This window comes from Anarhichas minor, unplaced genomic scaffold, assembly GCF_050575085.1.
Source record: "Anarhichas minor isolate MPS153535 unplaced genomic scaffold, ASM5057508v1 ptg000011l, whole genome shotgun sequence".
NCBI classification, from domain to species: Eukaryota; Metazoa; Chordata; class Actinopteri; order Perciformes; family Anarhichadidae; genus Anarhichas; species Anarhichas minor.
In genome coordinates this window covers 9,557,943-9,574,683 of record NW_027466457.1, presented here as the reverse complement: position 1 = coordinate 9,574,683, position 16,741 = coordinate 9,557,943, and the positions used below count along the sequence as shown (strand labels likewise).

General features: G+C 42.6%; 1 protein-coding gene across 1 annotated transcript; it reads right to left on the bottom strand.

Annotated features, from left to right (window-relative positions):
- Positions 1 to 2,514: 2,514 nt before the first annotated feature.
- On the bottom strand, positions 2,515 to 14,854 carry pik3c2g (phosphatidylinositol-4-phosphate 3-kinase catalytic subunit type 2 gamma). Its single transcript, XM_076089947.1, has 32 exons — positions 14,387 to 14,854; positions 14,184 to 14,263; positions 13,630 to 13,787; positions 12,528 to 12,642; positions 12,323 to 12,434; positions 11,860 to 11,930; positions 11,645 to 11,708; positions 11,347 to 11,472; positions 11,158 to 11,188; positions 10,593 to 10,776; positions 10,322 to 10,444; positions 9,882 to 10,010; positions 9,674 to 9,788; positions 9,446 to 9,579; positions 8,946 to 9,134; positions 8,151 to 8,244; positions 7,834 to 7,928; positions 7,536 to 7,716; positions 7,326 to 7,433; positions 7,037 to 7,129; positions 6,560 to 6,689; positions 6,310 to 6,446; positions 6,035 to 6,204; positions 5,764 to 5,920; positions 5,552 to 5,661; positions 5,258 to 5,426; positions 4,436 to 4,554; positions 4,218 to 4,314; positions 4,059 to 4,122; positions 3,842 to 3,921; positions 3,567 to 3,692; positions 2,515 to 2,667 (listed from the first exon to the last, which is right to left on the bottom strand). Exons 1-32 carry the CDS (start codon positions 14,852 to 14,854, stop codon positions 2,515 to 2,517), a joined length of 4,182 nt encoding a protein of 1,393 aa, XP_075946062.1.
- Positions 14,855 to 16,741: the final 1,887 nt, after the last annotated feature.

The window sequence follows — 16,741 nt, the reverse complement described above, 5'->3', positions numbered from 1 at the left end:
TCATCTTACTCCTGTATTAGCTTCTCTGCACTGGCTCCCTGTAAAATCTAGAATATAATTTAAAATCCTTCTCCTCACCTACAAAGCTCTAATTGGTCAGGCACCAACATATCTTAAGGAGCTTATAGTGACCATATTATCCTACTAGAGAGCTGCGCTCCTTGAATTCAGGGTTACTTGTGGTTCCTAGAGTCTTCAAAAGTAGGATGGGAGCCAGAGCCTTCAGTTATCAAGCTCCTCTTCTGTGGAACCAGCTTCCAGTTTCAGTCCGGGGGGCAGACACACTCAGCACATTTGAGAGTAGGCTTTATACTTTCCTCTTTGATCGTGCTTAAAGTTAGGGCTGGATCAGGTTTGCCTTAGTCCAGCCCCTAGATATGCTGCTATAGGCCTAGACTGCCAGGGGACTTCCGAGGATACACTGAGCTCCTCTCTCCTCTTCTTCATCTCCTTCTGTATGAATTCATGTGACATTAATGCTCATTACTAACTTTGCTTCTTCCCCGCAGTCTTTGTGCTTTCTCTCCTCACAGGTTCCATGGATCGTGGTTATATCTGGACCCTGGTCCTTCCTCCCGCCATGGTCCTGCTGACACCTTCTGCTGCTATCATTTTTTATTATTAACATTATTAATTATATTACATTAATGCACATTACTGACTTTGCTTCTTCACCGGAGTCTCTGTGCTTTCTCGTCTCGCAGGTTTGGATCCTGGTGATACCTGGACCCTGGTCTTGCCTCCTGCCGTGATTCTGTCAGATGCATTGAATGTGTTGTAACTCTGTTATGTTGTTCATTCTGTACACATGACATCTATTGCACTTCTGTCCATCCTGGGAGAGGGATCCCTCCTCTGTTGCTCTCCCTAAGGTCTCTCCCTCTTTTCTCCCCGTTAAAGGTTTTTTTTTTGGGGGAGTTTTTCCTGTTCCGATGTGAGGGTCCCGGGACGTCGTATGTGTACAGATTGTAAAGCCCTCTGAGGCAAATTTGTGATTTTGGGCTACACAAAAATAAATTGAATTGAATATATCAGACTCTCTCTCTCTCTCTCTCTCACACACGCACGCACATGCACATAGAGAAGCGTGGCTGATGCAGCAACAACATCAACAAAAATATATAAATAAATCAAAAGCACCATTTCCTCAGATATAAATACCAGATTTATTGTCAGAAAATAGACGTGCTTTTTTTCTCCACTGCGGAGGAAAAAGACCAGCAGGAAGAATAACTCTCTGCTGGCATCACTCAAGTAGTGGAGAAATCCCTGGAGTCGGATATTAGATTCTCATCATCAAATGAATAATTGATGCAAGTGCAATTATTGTGGCAGAGTTGATCACACATAAGAGAAACCACGAGACAGTGTTGTTTCTGGATTTATCATCTATTCCAAAACAATAGATGTAATTCTTCTATTAGGTCTGAAACTGATGCCAGGATACATTAATAGTCCATGAGCACTACTATGAAAGAGTAGCAGCCAGCATTTTCTTCCAAGCCTACCTCCTCGTGAGAGACCCAGCAGGGAATAATATAAATAGCATTCACAGAGTATACATTATTGAACCAAATCCAGTGCTGGGAGACTACTTCTATCCTCGTTCATCACTAAATCCTATGAATGAGGCGGAGGAGAGTACGGGTCAGCAGGCCTGTCAGGAGTAAGATGGCGTTAAGATAACACGAAGACCTGCCTTAGCCTAGAAAGTGTGTGTGTATGTTTTTTATACCGGAGTATTTGTGTGGGCATGCGAGTGTCTGCCTTTTCCTGTTTGCACATGCATGTGCATAGCTGTGTGTGAATGCCACTGATGGATAAGACAAAAGGATGGAGTGATGGGGAGAGTGTTACCTCAGCCCCTCAGGCTGGAGAGGCAGAGTTGTCATCCTGCTCACACACTCTCCTCACCCCTCTCCCTCGCTGTCCTGCCTCCCGCCTCCAATTCCACTGGTCAAGGACATCCAGTTGACACAGCCCAAAGGGACGAACACACTCAGTCTGAGCAGGTATCAGACAGGCAGCCCCTAACTGCACTGCATCGCCTCCTCTTTAATCTCTCACATCGACAGTCCCGACCACACACACACTTCCAAGGACTGTTTAGAAGTTCAAACAGGAGTGCAAATACGATAATACGATTTCTTTCCTTCATCTATCACCAAGTTCACATCTAAAAATGGGACTAATTAGCAAAACTCCTTCATTTGATTGACATTTTAAAAATAAACACACATGGTAAATGATGCTTCATACAGTAAACAGTCTACTTCCCTGAGTTTTTTTACTCAGTCTTGTAACGTCATCTAAATACACCATCCAATGCCGGCATATTTAGCTCCGGAGTGAGGTTAAGTTGCGTCTGATGAATAAATATAAATTAGAGTGCACACTTCCTCTGCTCAGGTGAATTTTTCTCAGTCATTGGGAGAGAAATCTTTGGATTGATTGTGTCCCTCGGTGTGGCTGCACCCCCTGCTGGCAGCAGACCTACGGTGCAGCTCTCTGAGGTCAGATTGCACAGTTCCCGAGGAGAAACCACGTCTCCTTGTCAAGCAACACTTCCTCCAGTCTGATGTTGGTTGCAGCCACAAAAGTATTCTTGCTCTTCACTGTCACTTCCAGCACCATCCCATACAGCAGTGGGACGGAATTGTACTCCAACTGTGAATAAGAGGCAGATATTTTAGCTATCAAAACAGCTTAATGTTCAGAATTTTTCTGCTGTGCAGTTTGGCTTTTATCTGAAATTTCTGTCAAATTTTTTTTCCGTTTCCTTCGTTTTGGCTTTGCGAAGGCTTCTCTGTGCAACATTAAACGATTGTTAAGAGGCTGTTAAGTATGCGGGAAGCTTCTGTTCAGAGTCTGCAGGGTTTAACACTCAACGATCAGACTCACAGCGGGGAGCAGCGCCACAGGCAGAGCACACATTAAACATTCACTCCAACTTTGTGTGATTTTCTCTTTTGAAACTTTGACTGACAGCATTTCATCTCAACAAGGACCGGATATACAAAACAAATTTGGGAAAAATACACATTCTCATAATAAAAGAGCATTTAGAAATGTGAATTATGTTTAAATTATGTGAGGCCATTGTGGGAGTCCCTGCTCTGTTGCTCTTCCTGTGGGGAGTTTTTCCTTCTCTGAATCGAGGGTCTGATGGAGGGTTTGCTGTAAATCTCTTTGAGGCAAACTTGTAATTTGGGGCTTTAAAAACACAAATGACTTGACATTGTCAGTATGTACTGTCCTGCATAGAAGCTGAGAAAGTATTTATTCTAAAACAACCTAAATGTTTAATTTTATTACCGCACTATTGTAAATTACTGTGGCTTTTTTTTTTTCCAAAGGAAAGTTAGAAAGAACGTTTTTTTATTCAATTTACTAAATACTTAAGTTTGGAACTTACTGTATGTGCAAACTAATGTGAACGCTACATGGACTGGCCCTTTAACAAAATCCATGAAAGCATTACTTTCACCATTAATCTAATGGGAAACCAAAGGATGCTGTGACTGTGTTAAATCATGAAGAGAGGGTGGGAAGGATGGAAGTTGTACCAGCTCATTGAAGGTGGGGTTGTCATTATTTCGGACCACCTTCGTCTTCTTCTTGGAGAGCTGATGAGGGTCCGGTCTAAGATGCGTGACCACGTAGGCGTCGGGGTTGGCGCCGTTTGCCTGCTTCTGTTTAAAAGAGAAAAAGGGCCAGAAGGGATAGCCTGTACTTAATCACACACTATAACGTATTTATAAGGGAGAACACATTTACTATGTTTGCTTTCCTCTTGTTGAATGCTACAAACAATGCAATGATAAGAGTGAAGGAAACTCACAATGTTCTTTAGGTGTTTTACCAAGACCGAGAGCTTACAGTCAGAGTAAGAAATGTTGAGCTGGATCTGAGGATGGGCTCCTGCAATAGATCACCGCATCAATGTCAGTAAATCCCAGCATAATATATCTTATACTGTACAGTATATCACATTGTACGGTAAATATTGCCTTTAGCATGACGGCCACTGGTTATTTAACTTAAGAGCAAGGTATTACCTGCCACCACACTTTCTGGGACTGTGTTGGGGCCGTCCAGGAACAAGCTGCACACATATTCATTCTGCAAGTGACAGAGCGAGGCAGGTTTGCGGGTTTAGAGGCTAGGCAAACCAAGAGATCACTGAGAGAAATCAACAAGTGACAAGAGGAACTTACTCCCTTGCATGGTCCTTCAAAAAGCTGATTCAGGTATGTGTTTAGCAGAAACATCTTCCTGCCCGGGGTGAATGACATCTTAAACCACCTAGGAAACCTATTTGGAGACGAGCATCAAATTATGTTGTTATTGTGGAAGAACAATAAGCAGCGTTTCTAAATAAAAATAGCCACATGATGTGTGTTGTATGCGTATATTTTGTTTTTTTCCCACTCACTGAGGCAGCTTGGTTTCAATGAAGTGTTTTTGCAGCTGCTTATGGATCAGCTCAAACTGCCCAAATGTCTTCTCCCTGTTCAGAAAACCATCATGAATGGTTACTCTGAGGTCATAGATCTGCAAATCAAACAGAACTAATTAATTAGGTTGTAGGGTGAATATATGAAGAGAGGCTGCTGATAACACAGGATCCACTTTGAAGCTCCCATGCAGGTGGAAGCTGCTTTGGTAACTGGCCCGCACTCTTAAAACCTCTTGCAAGAAGGCAGCTCAAGGGAAAGTTGACCCTCAAGGATCTGTAAAGCATCCCCCCCTATTGAGAGTTTTAGTGGTCCGTCTATCTTGAGTTAAGAACGTCAGATGCACACAAGTTTAAAAATGTGTGTTTGGACTTTTACAGTGCTTTCTATAATAGAAGTCAATCCTAACCAATCACCTTCTTTACCATAGTGTTACTGTTAAATATTTTCTCTGTTTAATGTTTGATTTCTGTAATGCATTAGCTGGAGTCCAAATCAAAAACAATGTGAAATTTGTGGATTTACACTGTGCTAACAAAACAGTGGAAAGTAAGAGCTCCCACGTGCTCATTCTAAACGTTCACTGATCAACTGGGAAACCCTTTATTTACGCTAGCTTTACATAAACACCTGAGTGCATGATACTTGTGAATCTGAGAAACAGGGCAAATGTCTTGTTGACTTAAGGTGCTCCATCCTCAGTCCAGAACGGCTAAATCTGACACCAGAAGACTTCATCTGATCAATGAGCAGTGAAATGCCGACAAACATCAGTAACACTCTTCACTCTCACGCCTCACCACATATTTTCCCCTGCTCGTGTATCCCTGGATGACAGCTTCTTGGATGTTGGTGCTGGGACCGGGGATGCTGACCCGCCTTGGTGGATCTTGTTTCTTCCCTTGAGCCATGCTGTGTGTCAGGAAGTTAAACTTGACTGCCACACAGCCCATGCTCTCCTTGATCTTCCTGCAGCAGGAGGGACACAAACCGTTACTATAAGAATCAGATTAATACAGCGGCAGAAATAAAATAGGGGATATTTTGAAGATTTTGTTTAGTAAGAGAGTGTGTTTGTGTGTGCATTAAATTACTTTGTAAAGTAGGAAGTGGCCTCCAGGTCTGTGTCATGAGGTCTGAGGTTGTTCTGGACATACTGCAGGTCATTAGAGTGCTTCAGTTCTGGCATTCGTGCATGTAGCATCTGGAAACCACGCGAATGAAAGGGTGCTTATGTTATATTATCTATTCTCGGATATAGCTAGGAGGTTATTACCGTGATGATGCTATTCAGTAAAGGCCTTACCAGCTCCAACAAGCTGAGTATCAGTGCAGAGCGCTTCCTGATCATGTTGTAAGCTTCACAGCAGAGCTCCACAAAGCGATGCAAGCGCTGAGGCTTCTGCCCCCCTTCTGTGATGAAGTGCTGCATCTCAGAGGTAAAGATGAATGGTGATCGGTCCCTATCATTGGAGGAACAGAGCAGGGGAAGGTTCTTGACTTTATACTTTTCTGTATCTCCTAAATGCCACTCTTTTCACTTTTTTAAAGTAGCGCTCGACTTTTTATTCACTTGCCTTTTAAAGCTTCCGAACTTCTGTGCGTTGCCCATGATCTTGCCAAAGTCGATATGAAACATGTGTCCACTGTGCTTCAACATGATGTTGTCATTGTGGCGGTCACAGATCCCCAGGATGAAGGTGGCCACACACCACCCTGCACACGAGTGGATGAAGTTCATTACAGCCTGCACATTCACAGTAGGAGAGTGTTACACAATGCAACAGTGAATGTTCAAGTGTACGGTCCAGCATAAAGGGTACGTTTTCAACGATTTTCTAGTGGTCCTAACCTTCTCATAGTCCTCCTTAGTTTTGTTCCACATGTGGAACCATTTCTCCAGTGTGTCTTCTCGAAGGGTGCCACCCAGACCCCACTCCTGCTGAATCTGCCCTAGAGTCACTGCATCTGGAACCACTTCCACCAGGCCTGACAAGCCACACAGAATATATGGGAATAGAATGAATGCACAGCCTCAGAGTTGGCTTGTAAGGCAAGGACATTTTTAATGTACATTAAAAAACACAAACAAGTCCACTGACCCTGAGTTCTGCCCGTAGAAAGACACCTGTAGGTGATCATTTGCAGGTCCAGCCCCTCCTGTAGCCAAACGCCGTTCATCACACCGACTATCTGAAGCATCAACATGTCCTGACGCAGGTCATCTCCTGTCTGAACAACACATTCAACAGAGTAATGTAAAAACAACAAAGTACCCCTTTAATGAGACTGCTGACACTGCTAAATATTTTCCTATGCTGATTTCTGAAAGCAGGATTAGAGTCTCTGCAGGCTGAACATCTTCTCTTTACTCTTTGGAAACATTTTTGTGAATAAAACCTGCACCATAAACACAGCAGAACCGTTACGGCAATTTTAGGGGCATTTATTATGCTGACTTGGAAAACTCGCTGCAGCAAACCTCAAAGACAAAAGTAAGACAAATTTAGAAGAAGAACATTGAAATGTTCTTGCATGAGGCCCAGTGTGGATCAATAAAGCAACATATTATTACCAACCTTGCAGATGACACTGATGTTTTTGGCCAGAGGGTCAGAGCAGATGAATGAGATCCCAAGAGGAGCAGCGTTGGAGTTGTAAAACTTACAGGCCTGCAAGTCACACATCAGAGGAGTAAACGCTCCAAAATCCAAAATCACTGTGTGCATATTAAACTGTATGCTGTACAGATTGTAAAGCCCTCTGAGGCAAATTTGGGATTTTGGGTTATACAAAATAACTTGAATATTAGATGAAGGTAATGAAATGTGTTGGGTAATGTTCTATATATAAAAAAGTTATTATTACATCCAGGTCCAATGCCTTTACACGGAGTGCAGGATCCAGTGGCAGACAACAACTGATCCCATCTCTGAAGAAGTCATCAATCTTTAATTTTTCTTTGTTCAAAACATTCTGCAGAAAAACACATAAAATGAAAGAGCTAAGATGCATAGTTGGTTATAACAATGGAGGATTATGAGTATACATTTGTAGATGAGAGATCTGTTTACAAACCTTACGGTGAGCCTCTTTAGCGGTGTGGACCTTCTCAGCCACCTGTACGAGCACAGACACCAGGCGGGTTTCGTGCTCCAGCTCCTGCCTCAGTGCTCGGCCACAACAGTGCCGCAGGGCAGCCTGGACCTTACTGAACCAACTCTGGTAGTAGTGGTCAGTGTGGGCATCCTCCAGCAGCCTGTCAGCATTTTAAATAAATAATAAATGACATAATTTGACTGTAAACACTGCAGTGAAACACAGAGCATTAACAACACTACATTCCCACAGTTTGATGTCCGACTCTGCTGCTCACCAGTAGAGTTGATGGGCAATCCGTATGTTCTTCAGTGATCTCTCCAACAGCAGCATCACCAGAGGTCCATCCAACTCCCACTCGCTCTTCAGAGCCTGCAGGACAAGATGTCTGATGCAACTACTGTATATTTACACCAATGAGGGATCTACAGAGTGTGCCACCTATCCTCATAGTTAAAATCAGACGGCTTAAACCGATTAAATATCGGTTTGGTCACAGACACAGTAAGGCTGACGAGGAGAAGAATGAGAAGTGTGCAAAGTGTTAATCCCGTTTTGTCACTGGGCGTGTGTAGTAATAGTTAGTGTGCTTACCTGGACCAACTGTGGTAGAAACACCTCTAGCTCTTCATCTGGAATCTGTTCAAAGTAATGAACTGCAGTCCTCCTCACAGTCTGATCATGAAAGCTGTTATAATGAAAACAGATATATTCAGTCGCCAAACAAGCTTGTATCATGGTTGTGATAAAAGATGTAATTTTGGGTTATTTGTCTCCTTGTTTACTGCCCCTACAAAACCACCTTCAAAGAATGAATTACTAAAAGATAACATCAGAGAGAGCATCTTACAGTACATCGTGAGAAATTGTCGTATTGTTGTATGTATTTGTAAAAAAACAAACAAACCAACATGCAGGGCAGAGAGCGCTGTATTAGGCAAGCATTTTTTAATTGTTTGGTTCCACGGCCTGTCAGTGAAGGACAGAAACAGCCAGAGGGAAACTGTTCTTTTGTGGAAATCAATGAGCATATCGATCCTACCTGGTCACATTCTGCTGCCTTCGGGACGTCCTGTATCGACGTGCTACCTGCCTGTAAAACTAATCATCGTTTCTTCTTTCTTCCCGTATTTATTGTGTGTATTTGTGTTTGAATGGGCGGTCGAACTGAACTGACACACTTGTCCTGCTAGAATGGACAAAAGAGACGGCATGATGCGTGGAAAACCGTCAGATCATTTCTTCGCATCACCTCCTTGCAACCAATGGGATGGTTGTAAATGACAACACATTACCAGACACACAACAGCTGCATGTTTTCTCTTGGTCCTTGCAGCTTTGCACACTGACGGTGTCCATGTGTCTGTATGGGAACCAGGAGGAACCTACCTGTGACTGAGCAGGAAGAGGGCCTCCTCAGGTAGATGGATGATCCAGTTCTCCACAACAGTGTAGATTTCTGTCAGGTCTTCAGGACACCACTGGGGGACTCCACCCAGCAGCAAGTGGAGAAAAGTACTTCCTTTGTCACTGCTGTGACGCTTACTCCAGAGGAAAGCCTTCTCATTTTCTGTTAAACTGGGGAAGGAGAGAACATCTCAGGAGTGAGTTAACGGATACAAACAGCGAGAGATGTGTAGTCAGGCATGTATGGTTTTTATCTTTGTGTGTCTTGCTCCATGTTGTTGTTGTTGTTTGTTTTATTATTGCTACTGCAGCAGAACCAATTGCCCCTCGGGGTTAAAAATAGTCTTGAACTTGAGAACAAAGGATTAGAAAATCTCCCTTTCGAAATGAAAAGATGATGTATGTCCAAAAATATTAAACTTTGAACACAGCACATATACATACAGTAGTTCTTAACATGTGTGGCGCTTTCTTCTACTCACAAGCAGAGACAGTGCTTCTTAGAGGCTTCCAACATTTTCCTCTGCAGTTCCTCACAAGGCTCAGTGAATATGACCGAACCGGGGAGGGCGATGGGCCTCTGATACTTCCGCTCGAACTGATCTAGAAACTCCAGCTGGGGAAAGATGAGAGGACGAATGTTTGAGCAGGTAATGGGATGTTGTTTGTCTTTTTGTCAGCAGGCGGCAGAGTTGCCCAGTGTTACTGACCTGCAGAATGACTCCGATGGCTTTCCTGTGGCCGTCGAACAGGGCAGGGGAGGGAGGAACGGGCAGCTCGCTCAGTGTGGACAAACTGAGCAGAACGGTCCCCTTTACCAGAGTCCTAGACACACACACACACACACACACACACTACGTCACTAATTATACCGTACAGAATCTTGACAAGATGGTGTAAACGGTGTGGACAACCTACCTGTCGCTGTAAAGAGGTAGTACAGCCCAGCCTAAAAGCTCGGGACTCTTGCCTCGCTTGGAGGCCTTGAGGCGAAATGTCAGCATGCACTCGTATGGCAGCTTATTAACTAGAACAGGAAACACCATCCTAGAATCATAAAAACAGACATGAACATGTGCCTTTTTTCCTCAGCCATCTATTTATGTTAAATGTTTGTATACACTTTTTTTGTTGACTCTTATCATTTTCTACTATTGCTCACATGTATCAAAAAGAACTGATTATTTCTCATACACACACTTATGATGGCATCAGTACAAAAGAGGACAACAAACTGTCTTAAAGACGCTGAAACTAGCTTCACTTCTTCATCAATGACAGTGCGATTCTTCTGGGAATAGTGAAGAGGAAGTTGAATGTGATATCATTTACAGTTCTCTACAGGATCTTGTCCTTACACACGGTTACACTGGATCTTGTTTCCGGATGACAAGGCGGTGCTGATATTTTCAGAAATGCCTGTTTCACAGAACTTTGTTCCTCCGTACGTCAACTCACAGGAAACAGAGAAGCATTCATAACTAAAAACAAGGGAGTGGAAAAAGAAAGCAATAAAACCTTTTGTCCTTATCAGGGTTCTGGTCAAGATGTGTGTGTGTGCACATATTTGTGTATCATTATGTGTGTGTGTGTGTGTGTGTGTGCGTGTGACTATAAATGCACACATACTTGATCAGCCAGGTGGGTTGCAGTTGGTAGAGTGCAGAAATGTTGAATTGGAGGATTTCAGTGTTGCGCTCAACGTCTAATATTTGCAGGTTGCTGGTTACTTCCTGACCTCTGAAGTCTGACTGGAAGTTGTCAAAAAAGATCTGAAGCACTTTCAGCAGCGCCCTGTGGAGCATGATCATGGCTGGAATATAGAGAATAAACATCTGTTTAGAATGTTAATATACCAAACCAGTAACACTTTACTTTAAGTCCCCCTATTTAGCATTCATAAGCAGGAAAAAAGCATCTAATAAATGGTGTACAACACCCTATAATGTAGTTAAAAGCAGATATATATACATTTTTGTGTATTTTTAAATGTACAGTATTTGTCAAAAACTTCAACTTGTCCTATGAAGACATATTTTATGTTATTATAATTGTGTTGTGCTGTATTGTCCTTCAGAATCTATTTAAACACCAGACTGCTTATAGGTTACCCGGTTGAGTTTTTGAATAAAAAAGAACTATAAATAATCTTAAACACACCCACTGGTATCACAGTTGAGTAACAGCTACTAACCGGTTTCACACTGAGACATCTCATCATGACTCTGTAAAAAAACACGAGGAAGTGTTGCTGTTTGTCTTGTGATAAAAGCAATCTTACAGCAGAATTCAAAAGTGATCACACAAGAAAAAAAAGCAAAGTGTTGCACTGTACGATTATACTGACAGTAGAAAAGTTGAACAATTGTATGTGACATCCTACCAGAGGTATGGGATTGATTCTGTTGAGACTGCCAATAGCGTCCTCCAGCTCCTCACATGAGAGCCCACACAGAAGATTGCTGATGGACCGAACACGGCACACGAGCACATTAACGTTCATCCCAGACTGCAGACACAACGAAATGAAAAAGTCAACTTCAGATACATCACTCCTACTGACACATCTGAATTATCCTGAGGTGGTGAACCCCACAGCACACATAATCAAATACTGTTGCATTTGTGCAATATGTGGGAGACATAAATAATGTTCTACTGGTTATCCTCTCTTTACTGACCTTACTTCTCATCAGCTCTGTCACCTCTCTGTTGTAGCTACTGAGCACACCCTGCAGGCTCAACCTGAGACAGGAGGACACACAGATGTCATGGCGGTAGGGGACCATAAAGCAAAGCTACCTGTCCTTATGTCGTCTACAAACAGACGCTGGTTGACACATGACCCACTGAACAGTTTTTCCATTTCACAAAGCTGATGTGGGAGGCATCTTACTTGCAGGTATTGAAGACACAAACCGGACGCAGGAGCTGGTACAGTTGACACGGTGTTCTGTCGTCCTCCCCCTCAGAGAAAAAACAGATTGAAATTGCTGTGTAGGATTGTGGCAATGTATTGTGTAGTGTTTTTGAAACCTTATAAAGCATGTTGACTCCTTAAATGAACATTTGATTTTATGACTATTAATCTATGGTTACATCACGTTCACCTTTATTCTATTTCATTCTTGCTGCTAAATGCCAGCAGCCATGACGTGATGTGTAAACAGAACAAAGATAAGAACTGAGGGTGGAGGTTTTTACAGCCACAATAGCCCTGACGAGAACTACAAGCTGGCGAGGGGCCAGGCACAGGTTGTTTGTGAGAGCAGCATTTCAAGACTGAAGATCGGCCACCCCTTCTTGGTGAATAATCTACACCGCAGGCTGGAACAGAGAAGGAGTTTGAACTGACTTACATCCCTGCACAGTCGGTGTTTGAGGTCGTTCACGTGGAGCAGTCGGAGGGGGACGACTAGTTTTAACCTGCAGGAGATCTGAATAGTCTCGTGCATGCCCAGCAGTTCTTCACTGAGGAGAGATCATCAAATAAAAGAATGTATGTTATGTATGTGTAAACAGCATGTTTGAACGGAAACAATACTTTCTGGATGAGCGACTTACTTTTGGAGGTACTCATCAGAGTCGCACAGTTTTAAATAATGACGCCCACTCGGGTTGGGAGTGAGGTCGAGCAGCTGGAAGATTTCATCAATCAGACTCGTCACTGTCCTGTTCACTGGATAAAAGATTAGAGTTCAGAGTCCACATGCTTCTGGAGTGAGTGAGGAAGTGCTTACAAGACTGCAGTGGTGCTTTTCTGCTCCTTTGCACTTTTACTTTACTACCGCTGTTTATCTGCAAATTAAAGTTACTTTTATCTTACATTCAAACCTTATGATCAACTTAAAACATATGATGCATTATTGTAGATTAGATCCTCACAGATGCTTTTAGTTTTGTGGCTGATTAGACCTGCTCAGGTCGGATTTGTGCAACGCTCTGATAGGATTTACATTTACTAATAAGAATGCTACAACTGTCAAGTCCAGCAAAACAAAGTTTACAGGGCAGCCCCTGAAGTCCCGAATATTTCCTTAAACTATTATTATTGTTTGTAAAAAAAATACCCGCGGAGCTCTGGAATTTAATGGCCATTTTCCGTAATTGGTAGTTTTACTTTTGACACTTTAAGTACATTTTTCCAGAAAAAATACATGTTTTTACATCGTGGCGTTGATACTTTTACTTAAGGAAAGGATCTGAGTACTTCTTCCACCACTGCAAACATAGATGTAAAAACTAAATTAACAACAGTATTACTACGTTTACTGTACACCTTAGAATTACCCTCCACAACAGTGACGCTGGTATTGTTTTCATCTTGTGAGTCTGTGTGTGTGACTTCATGGCAAAATGGAAAAGGAACGACCACAGAATTGGTTTTTTTGAGTACTTTGCCAGGTTTAAATGTCTGTCTGTGTGCATATTTTGTCTTCGTGATAGTGTCACAACCGTGCAAGATGCAGTCATGAAACTTACAGTTTCAGTGTTTATGATCAAAATGAAGGTTGAAATCTTGGTGTGATCCCATCGCAAGATGGTCTCTAGTTCTGATCATTGTTATTTTTAGGTGTGACATCATCAAATGAAAGACAACCTTCTGAATTTAATTTCTGATGATCAGTATTATAATTGCCTGTGGTACCGTGTTGGTTAACCTTACCTGTGGTGGGGAAGGGGAGCTGGTGATGGCCCCACTCAGTGGCCACACTGACATTCACCTCCACCTGCTGCAGCAGGGCCGGGTGGATTCGTGACAAACGACTCCATACCACACCAGAGTTATGAAGGCTGTCTGCATGCCTGTACCGTGACATCAGCCTGCCAGAAACAGTAAATAGAAGAACAGGTTCCCAGAGTGAAAATGGAAGTATGATGACAGATATGTTCTGTATTTAAACTTCATATGAACATGATCAATTTCAGCTCACCAAAAGGTACACAAATAATAGGAAACATTTTGTAAAACATCCTCATCAGAAGATTACTTTTAAGCAAAATAACATGTGATCCAGCAGTAAAGAGCTACTCAAAGTGATTACTATAGAAACAGCACATACCACATTTAAAGTCGTGTTACTGTTTTGGATTTATACGTCATTTTGAGAGTTACAGTGTCTTAAAGGTGGATATTTTCTCACAGTATCTAATATTTTATATAACTAGAAAAATAACTACTATACATATGTTGGAACGTATTTGCATTCACTCTCTCACTTGGAAGTTGCAGCACAAAAAGACGTCAGCCTCTTGGTGCTGCCTTGTGGCGTGTCTATGAGTGGGATGGTCCATGGGTCCTGAGGTGAAGAAAAAGAAGACAGATTGCACTCTTAGGCCTTTTCTGTTAATTCGGGTCATTTGATTCAATCACAAAGGAGCTTTTTGTCTTCGCTGAGGGAGAAACTACTGGAGATACTCACATGATCGTCTATTTCTGTACGGGAACGATTCAGTTTGTGAAGGGGGTCACTGAGGTCACAGGATATCTGCTTTTTGCAGTTGCCGAGGGATATTTGTGTCCTGGAGGGAACAGGGGGGGGTGCATGGCCTTGTCTACCTGGCAAACACGCACTGGGAAGTCTGGTTCTGAGTATAGGGGCAGGGCGACGGATTAGTGGAGGAGGTCCATTTGAGTTTTGGGGTCCTGTATTCCCCGGACCTCCTCCCCCATGATTCCACAGATGGCCGGGGGGTTTGGTTTGGGATTCAGTTGAGGATATGATCCCAGTCCCGGTCCCATATGAATTGGTTTCATTATCTTCAGGGAAGAGTCCAATGCGCTCGTAAACGTGCATTGGAGGCAGATCGTCAGTAAGACGCACAGGGAGGTCAGTGGCGTTTGCATCCAGTCTCTGAATTGTTCCATTTGGCCTTTGGTTGGGATCCATCACATTTTAGGCAGTCGTTCAAATCCTCCTGTCTGTGTCACACTTCCAGCAAGTCCTCACTTCATAACACAGCAGAATGCAGAACTGTGTGGCATTAAAAACAGAATGAAAACCAGAATTAGGAATTACGGCAGGACAAGTAAGCTGTTTATGTCTGAGTGTAACAGAACCTGCGGGGTTAACGCTGGTCTAATTATTAACAGGCTTTCAAATCTTAACAGGAAATCTATCACTGCGCGCCACTATATATCTATGTGACAGTGAAACATGACAGAAGTTCTCAATAACACCACGATCGATACACGACTTAAATGCTGTTCTGTCAAAACATTATGATTCAATAAGAAAGTACACTTTTCACATTAATAAGGATCTCACATTTACTAAAAGCACATTCACAGTTGACAACTTTAGATAAGCTCCAAATAACAAATGTAGTCTTTTTGAAAAGTATTCTGAGCTTTATTGTTGTTGTTGACAACTTACCACCAGAGTTCTGTTAACCGTGTTCCTGTTGACCCATCTTGTGTTGGTGAATGCCCGACTGGAGCCATGCACAGCTAGTTAGACCTGCTCCAAGACCTGGAAAGCTTCCCATCTGTTTCCTTACTCCTCCCACTGTCCCTCCCTCCCTCCCTCCCCTTCCTCCCTTCCTCCCCCCCTCCCCCCCTCACCCCACACTACACAACCCTCCCCTCTGCTGGAGGAAAGGGAACATTACATTACATGTGTGGATTATTGTAGAGATAAATTAGTTTGTACTTTTGTTAAATTTGCAAAACAATCCAGACACATTTTAAAGTTTAAAAAAAAAATCTCTCATTATATCAATATCAATTATTAAGTAATGAATACATCTCTCCAGTCCAACTAAACCAACAGACTACATCACATCCACTCCTCACTCAGGAATGTCATTGAGCAGGTTGAAGTATGTAACCACCGTGTTTCTCATGTGAAGTTAAAGCAGCAAGAAAGAAATGTGTTTGCGCACTCTACACACGATACATACGGTAAGATAGTTGTTTTTTCTTCCTGAGGAAAGGTTTGGATGCTATAGAAGGCATTATCTGTGCTATCATCAATATCCTAGACAGGTCATTTGAAACACTACGTCCTGCATACTGATTCTTGGATTATAAACCTCTTAGTAAAGTGTGTGCTGTTTGACTCTCTATAGCAATAGTTATTAGTCTTCCTGGGGTTGAGAAAGCCCACCATGGCCTTTCAGTTGGGACCGACAGCGACGACACTCCGCTGAATGTGTCACAAAGGTGTGAGCTGAGGAGCGCGGGGTGTACTGGATGTGGGAGGAGATCAAGCACACAGATATGCATTTCAACCACACAACTCCCCACATTTCACCCCCAAACCCCAAACCTGGATTTCCTGGTTACTATGCAGTCATCATCTTGGTCCTACTCCTACTGATTGGATGTGTAATGGCAATGGTAAGAATAGTTTTGTATATTTAATTTCACATGACTGCTGTATTTATCTTTTAAGTTTGTGTTGTTGTGCTTCTCTTCAGGTTCTTTATATCAGAAGGAGGTCCAGGTAAGTTGTTTTCTGTGGTTTAAGCATCACTTTCAGAACAATTTGGTATCTTTTATGTTCTGTCAACATTTGGTTTCTTTTGTATGCTCCGCTTCAGATTAGATGAGCTGCGGCATAGGCTGATTCCTCTGTACAGCTACGACCCCGCAGAGGAACAAGAAGAGTGGGAGGATGCTGGCAGAGAGGAGGAGGAGGAGGAGCTGGCTGTGAGCAAACCACTAAAACTTTACCAACTGTATACAATATACCTACATCTTCTATCAGATATGGGTCGTCATGATCATTTAAACGAATCCATAATTCGTTTTTTCTTTACAGGAACCTTTGTAT